This window comes from Henckelia pumila, chromosome 4 (genome assembly GCF_033568475.1).
Source record: "Henckelia pumila isolate YLH828 chromosome 4, ASM3356847v2, whole genome shotgun sequence".
Classification (NCBI taxonomy): Eukaryota; Viridiplantae; Streptophyta; class Magnoliopsida; order Lamiales; family Gesneriaceae; genus Henckelia; species Henckelia pumila.
The window spans coordinates 211,521,071-211,529,113 of NC_133123.1; the positions used below are offsets into that span (position 1 = coordinate 211,521,071).

Below are 8,043 nucleotides of genomic sequence, written 5' to 3' on the forward strand. Positions count from 1 at the left end.
GATTGACTAATTGCATTACGAGGAAAATATTATTATTTAGAATACCAAAATCCTATTTAGACCAACTTATTAGATGAGCATTAGAATTTTCCCTAAATTTTAGTGCTAGTTTCTGCACAATTTGTAATAACAAAAGTAAAAATGTACGTTGTGCTTGGGGCATAAATTCTATGATATAAGACCATTAATTATTAGATTATGAATATTTTAAGAATGACTTTTCTATTTGTTCGTGGACTTATTTTATCGATTGATAGTAACATCATACTTGATCAATAATTTATGTTGAGCAGATCCAATGATTATATCAACTTTAGCTTGTTATAATCGACTACTCAATTATATGATCTCAATCATTTCAAACACATGCAAACCCATATATTACACCGATATATAATTGCTCAACTTGCACAAGTATTAATACCAACTTGATCATTTAATTCAAATTTGTGTGCAAGATACGGAAATTCCAAAAATTAGTTGGTTTTAGCAAGGTTTCCTTTAATCAGTCAAAATTTTATCTTAGCGTATAAACTGGCACATTTAGTTTGATTTTCACCTGAGTACCTTTATGGTGCTAGAAAGACAAGTTAGGCCTCGGTCCTATAATTAAATTGGTTTTTTTTTAATTTTAGTCCAATAACTTTTCAAATTTTGATTTTCATCCACTAACTGATAGCTTTTTTTTTTTGCCCCCTAAATCCAATAAATAATGTTTGTTTGACATCGATTCTCTCTTATGTTTTTCATATGGTATAAATAAAGTCAATGTTACATGCAATATGCAATATCCATCAAAGCATAACTAAAATGAAAAAAAATAAGGGAAAATAGCTTTTTTGGTCAATTAAATTGTTCATTTTTTTTATTTTGATCCATTAGTTTTTCAAATTTTTGTTTTGATACACTAACTTTTAATTTTCGATTATTTTGGTCCAACGGATGAGGTGACACCGAAAAATGATGACGTGTCACCGGAAAATGCTGACATGCATGTCAAGCTGTCACGTCAGCATTGGAACCAAAATAACCAAAAATTTAAAGTTGGTGTATCAAAACCAAACATTGAAGAGTTAATAGATCAAAACCAAAAAGATGACAAGTTAATGGACCAAAAAATTATTTTCCCAAAAATTAAGCAAGAACTGCGTTCAATGTTTGAAAATGGGAGGAAAAGCTTTTATTTTGTTCAAGTATATTTGAATATGTGTAATATAGGTTTTATTATCGCCACATTACTCGCATAAGAGAGGATCGATACCGAATAAAAAATTTCAAGTTACCGGATGACAATCAAACATTGACAAATTATGAAGTTAAAATCCATGAATGACAATCAAAACATTGACAAATTATATATGAAGTTAAAATCCAAAGGCATGTCAATTTATAGGACCAAAATCTTAATTATCCGAGTGCCAAAGATTGCTGATATATATATTGCACCAAGACCAAATCTCAATCAATTAAAGGATAGGCCAACTAATTACAAACTAATTTTAGAATTTTTCCCACACAAGAATATAATCAACCTACGCTATAGAAGTAATTAACGAAGTTTCGAGGATAATAGTGTACACACCTTAGAATGGACGGTTATTTCTCAGCACATGCAGGCCGTGTAGTTGGCTCATGGTGCAACTTGCGTAAACACCATCAGCCAAGTGTTGAATTAGATAGTGTTTGGGAGAATTTCTAGGAATCTTTTGTCAGCTTTTCCTTAACAAAATTTCACAAAATTTCAAAATTTTGTTAAGGAAAAGCTGAGTAGTGATTCCTAATTAAAGCTCTCCCAAACACTAACGTAAATTGAAAGTAGCTTGGATGAGCATCAAATAAACAGAATCTAATTAATCCTGCTAGCAAGATTTATATACTTTAATGTATGAATTCTACACAGAAATTTAGAATATTACGTTACTTTTAATTAGGCCCATCTCAAACCTCGTTCTTCCTATGATTATAATAATAATTAGGGAAAATAAGTTTTTTGGTCCATCAACATGTTCATGTTTTGGTTTTGGTCCATTAACTTTTTCGACGTGGGTTTTGGTACACTAACTTTGCATTTTAAGTGTTTTTTGGTCCAACTGCATATGTGTCAATTTTTGATTGGCCCATAATGTTGACGTGGACCAATCAAAAACTGACACGTATGCAGTTGGACCAAAAAACACTGAAAATACAAAGTTAGTGTACCAAAACTCACATAAAAAAAGTTAATGAACCAAAATCCAAAGGGCGTAAAGTTTCTGGACTAAAAAACTTATTTTCCCTAATAATTAAGTTAAAACTTAGCAATGGAGTGAAATGAAGTATGACGGGACTCCTGCAACAGAAGAGCTCACAAGCTATTAAAGAAGTCAAGATGGACCAACTTGGACGCAACCAAAGACGCGACATACACTCCACCAAGTGAGTGCATCGCCCCACGTTACCGAATAAGGATCGAATGCTAGCTTGATAACAACTAGCTAGCCTAGCTCGTGCAAGCAGTGATTAACATCAATTGTTCCAGAAATTTTGTACATAAAACAAAGGGAAAATTGCTTTTTTGGTCCTGTATGTTTGTCACTTTGCGATTTTGGTCCTTTATATTTTCAGATTGCAGTTTTAGTCCGCTATCTTTATTTTTTTGGCAATTTTAGTCCTTTTTCCGATGTGGCGCTGACGTGGCACAAATTCAATGCTGATGTGGAGCTGACGTGTACAGTGCCACGTCAGCATTTTCGAAGAAAAAGGACCGAAATTGCCAAAAATCGAAACATACAGGACTAAAACTGAAATGTGAAAACATAAAGGACCAAAATCGCAAAATGACAAACATACAGGACTAAATTTGCAATTTTCCCTAAAACAAATGTGTTTGCACAGAATTAAACACTAGACAGCATATTGTGCACCACAAAATAGTGTTTCTAATTAAGAATCTCTCCACTGTAAGAATTAATCCGGGGGGTGGTAAGTGGTTGATCATCAAGGTATATATATTTACGGACAGAGATACAAATCAAATATCAATTACCTAGTTTTTCTAAAAGATGTTCCAAATAACAAGAAAAATCTAAAACGAAATATCAACATGAAACACAATTCCCACATGTGAAAGTGCACATGCATTCTCTCCCGGGATAACACACACACACATATATATATAGTTTGGAAAGTAGCCAGGAAGAGATCAAATTTAATACACATGGATCCATTAATTAATTAATCAAATGGAGCAGTCTTTCTTGCATAACAGGCAAGTCAATGTGTTTAAGATCATCATTAATCACCTGCAAAAATATGAGTGAATAAAAAGATCATAATTAAAAAGGAGTAGAAACCCTAGCTAGTAATTAATTCATCGATCATGCATTCTGATTATTATTATTATTATATATCATGATCATCAGTAACTTAATTAATTTACCTCGGCCTCGGCGTGGATTTTGTGAAGAAACCTCTGATCATTTTCTTTGGTGGAAAGACAAGAAACAACAGTTAGGCCTCTTGCTTGAAGTTCCTGCAGCACGGCAGAGAGCCCGAAATTGCTGATCATAAGAATCTCCACTACCCCATCTCTGCCCCCCGGCGTCACCACCACACAATTCATGTCGTTACTAATTGGAGCAGAGAAATTATTATATTGCTTTTCTCGTCGCGTTTTCAGTTCTTGGATACGCTTCTGCATGTGTTTGATGTAATTCACAGCCTCCTGCATGTGATCTGACACTGAGCGCTTCCCCTAATTATAAGGAAAATTATTAAATTAAATCACAGCACAAATTAAACTTCATTAATTAATATCTATTTGATGATTCGGACTTGGAAAAAAAGGAAAAAGGAATTGTAATTTCTTTCGGAGCAGTCTACCTTAACATATTCGAGAGGAAGAAGGGTACGAAGAGAGGCATAAAGATTAGCCATTTCTTGTCTTCTTTGCCGCTCATTTTCTCTGTGCAGAACCCTCTTCTGCATATTGCATTCATCGCTCCTCTTTCTTTTGCTTTCTTTGACCACATTAATATTATCTGGAAAATCGATCTGATTATGTAGGATTACTACTTCATCACCTGCAGGGTGGGTGGTGGAAGGGATTCCGAAAACCAGCTCATCTCTTGGTTGTAAAGGGAGCATCTTTAATAAATCCAAATCCAAATCTCCAAATCCAATCTTCTCGGATTTCTTCAAATTTATATATATTGAAGAAGAAGATTTGGTTGGTCAGGGGTTGAGATCTGGAATTAATATTGGCCCTAATTTGGTTCCATTGCAAAATCTTCGGAAACTAAGAGATTGAAGATATGACCCCACCACTTTATCATTCTAAATTAAACTAATGCCTATTTTACTTTGCTGCTTTACAAACTCGTATACCTTACCATGTTGTATTCACACGGTAAGTAAGATAGAAATCAGTGTGTCCTTCAAATGATGGAGTAAGCAAGTAGTTTTATTATGTTACGGGAAAACTGCAATTTTGGTTCTTTAAGTTTTTTATTTTGTGATTTTGGACTTTTATATTTTCATATTTCTGTTTTAGTCCTGCATGTTTCGATTTTTGGCAATTTCAGTCTTTTTTATTCGAAAATGATTACGTGACACTATACATGTCAGCTCCACACCAGCACTGTGTTGGTGCCATATCAGCGCCACATCAAAAAAAAGACTAAAATTGTCATAAAAAATAAAGATAGCGGATTAAAACTGAAATCTGAAAATATAGAGGACCAAAATCGCAAAATGACAAATATACAAAATTAAAAAAACAATAATCTCTTATCTTATTAATATATTTTCTCGAGTGAGTTTATCGCACAGAGCTCAATAAATAGCGGATAAGCTATCGTGTTAGTTTGAATTTATTCAATGTTACCGAAAGGCACCACCTCATTAAATATATTATAAGTTTTTTGTGTTTAAATTTAGAGGTTATATATATGTAATTAATGAGAACTTTAAAAAATTATAAGATTCATTATAATCAATTAAAACAATTGTTTATTATATAGGTTTTCATTATTTTTTGATTATGTTATTGTCATTTTGTGAACTCATCATGGCAATAATCAAGGTAGGTATAGTACAGTATATATAAAAGAAAACTTTAGATAGTTATATACAACGAAATGTTTTGTGTATCGGATACTCATTTTATAAATTTTTCATACAAAAAATGGAGAGAAATTTTTTATAATTTCTTTAAATTATCATTAGTTTTTTTTATACAGAAATAGTATTAAGTTTATATCAAACATATTATTTCTATGAATATAATTTTTATTTTATTTTATATTTTTGTCAATGAGCGAGAAAAGTTTGAGAGAAATAAGATAAGAATATTAAAAAAAAAATCCCTCCTAGTATGAATATATGATCGGGGACATCATTGTCTCAAATCAAGAAATAAGGAATTGTTGAAAATTTTTATTTTCGGAAATTTTTTATATCAAGAAATAAGGTAATACTGTTGAAAAATTTTATTTCTATTCATTTTGATCACTTATTTTTTAAGCAAACACAAAAACTCATATGAACCATATTTTGTGAGATAGATGTCCTACTCGAACCGACTAATAAAAATATTGTAACTTTTATGTGAAAAATATTATTTTTCATTTCATATATGAACCAAATCAATACCTCTTACGAATATATATCTTTAAAACTGTCTCACAAAAAAAATTATTTTTTTTGGTAGTGTTTTGGAGTGGCTTATAAAACTAGACATACGATAACTCGGGATTATTCTATGCTACACCTGGAGTACTTCTCCTCCATGATTAGGGGTGGTTTTTCGGTATACCTTACTACAAATATTGATATGAAAAAAATTCATACTGATACCGATAGTAAAATTCCAAAACTTTGGTACGAAAAAAATCCATATTGATACCGCATAGATACCAAAAAAAAATTTGGTATATCGGAAAATGTCTGTATATCGAAAAAATTTCGGTACGGTATGTCAAAATTTCGGTATTTCGGTACGGTATGTCAGCCCTACCCATGATGTGGTCAAATATCTACCATTGGATCATCAAGACATATGTCAATTTCCATAAAAATATATGGGTCGCACGTGATCTAATGGTATTGAAATAGGGGGAGAAACACTCCCGGTGTAGCATAAACTAACCCGATAACTCGAGCCATTTATTTTCATGAAACAAATCTATATATGACAATATATTAGATAGCCTATTGGGGTTCATTCCACCCTATCCCATGGGTATTAACCCATGGGGTAGGTGACAATATTTAATTTGTGAATATCATGTGAAACCCACTCAATCATGTGGGACCCACATGATATGCACCAATTAAATCATGCCACCTACCCCATGGGGTAGGGTCGAATTTTCCGCCTATTGGGTAGATTTCAGAAGACTGTGTTCTCTCTACGAGCTAGAATCAAGACACGCGGTCTATGTGTGAAGTAGTACCTAGCTATGGGACGAAGTGGGATATGCACAATACCTCTTAAATTCGTAGCCGTTCCATATATATGGAAATTTCGAACCTACCCATGGGGTATTACCCCATGGGTGGTGTGAAGTGTTGTGATTGGCCTAAATTATGTGAGCTCCACATATTTTATGTGGCTCCCACATGATTGGACCAATCATGTGCTTCAACACCACCCATGGGGTAATACCCCATGGGTAGGGTCGAAGTACCCCCATATATATAGAGTTCCGTTGCTAGTGAATTTATCTTGTTTAATTAGCCACAATGACAATGTTGTTGAAAAAAAATATATTGAATGAATTGTTGGAATAAATGGTTTGAAATGGCCTTGAAAAGTTTGTTCCAAAGGCTTGTCTCAAGTGTTGAAAAATTAGAATTTGGTGAAATTAATTGGAGTAAAAGTTGTCCCACATTGAAACAACTCCAATGTATTGCTCACCTTATATAATCCAACTTTGGATTATGGGATTAGGCCCTTAGGGCACCGATATTTTGTAAAGGGGCGAGATGCTAATCGATGCAACAAACGCGCGCGCGGCCGGCTGGCCCGGCGAGGGGAGGTCATATGATCCTATTGTTCTTTTTGGATCAAATTTAGTCAAAATAATAATTATTGTCTCCAGAAAAGTTGGCCGCTCGGACGGTCAAATATTACCGCTCGGGCGCAGCGTCAATTGAGCGAGACAGAAAGTTGGCAAAAGTTGGGTGCCCGAGCGGTAAAATATTATCGCTCGAGCGCGCTGCCTGCAGTCCAAAAAGTCACGACTCTTTCTAGACTTTTCCTGTAATGGGTTGCATCCTTAGGTCATAAAATGTGTTCTTTGGAGTCATAGTATATAAATATGACTGTTATAACGCAGAGAAACGAATCTATAATATCTGATAACGTGATACATCAGATTTCTCTGTAAATTCTTCCCTCTCTCTCAAAAAAGTCAAGTTCACGCATATTTTCGTTCGTCGAAAATCTAGATATTTGTTGTGCTGCTATATCTAGATTGTAAAGTCGTTGTATCTTAGAGACGATTGCCGCTAACGTTTAAGCACTGTTAACGGGTAATTTTTTCTTGCGGATAGAGAGATTCTCTCGCCTCGACTTGTTCATCATTTTTGCTTCTTTTGTTGCTGTTGTTATTCAAGTTTTCAGAATTCGAAATTCTATCCTTATAACAAATGTGACATTATGAACTATAAGATTAATAACTATATTGTCATAACTCGTCCTATATTGTAATGTGGAAGAACTAATGATGTTGGGGTTTAACAATTGTACGTCTTTGTTCGATAGAACAAACCTAGTGTTTGAATTGTTGTACGATTTAAAATATTTGAGTTTCACAATTACCAACGACTATAACTTTGATAAAATAATAAGAGCTCGGTCTTACAATTGGTATAATAACCAAGGTCACGGGTTTGATTCCCTTATTGATTGGATGGAGTGCAATTATTGGAGGAATATTGTTGAGATATAATAATTATTCCAGTTGGATAAAAAAAATCAAAACCTGTCGCTTGAGATGTACAAATTAAAAGTTTTGAGTTATATCTTTGCGAACTGCTATAAATTTTGATAATACAACA

General features: G+C 33.5%; 1 protein-coding gene across 1 annotated transcript; it reads right to left on the reverse strand.

Annotated features, from left to right (window-relative positions):
• Positions 1–2,904: 2,904 nt before the first annotated feature.
• On the reverse strand, positions 2,905–4,295 carry LOC140866190 (transcription factor bHLH36). Its single transcript, XM_073271102.1, has 3 exons — positions 3,862–4,295; positions 3,419–3,733; positions 2,905–3,281 (listed from the first exon to the last, which is right to left on the reverse strand). Exons 1-3 carry the CDS (start codon positions 4,123–4,125, stop codon positions 3,210–3,212), a joined length of 651 nt encoding a protein of 216 aa, XP_073127203.1. The 5' UTR covers positions 4,126–4,295; the 3' UTR covers positions 2,905–3,209.
• Positions 4,296–8,043: the final 3,748 nt, after the last annotated feature.

Excerpts from the sequence above, each read along its gene's own strand:
- LOC140866190 (XM_073271102.1), bottom strand. The coding sequence starts at position 4,125 with ATGCTCCCTTTACAACCAAGAGATGAGCTGGTTTTCGGAATCCCTTCC. Across the intron at positions 3,734-3,861 it reads TTCCTCTCGAATATGTTAAG|GGGAAGCGCTCAGTGTCAGA; the intron begins GTAGACTGCTCC and ends CCTTATAATTAG. Across the intron at positions 3,282-3,418 it reads AAATCCACGCCGAGGCCGAG|GTGATTAATGATGATCTTAA; the intron begins GTAAATTAATTA and ends ATATTTTTGCAG.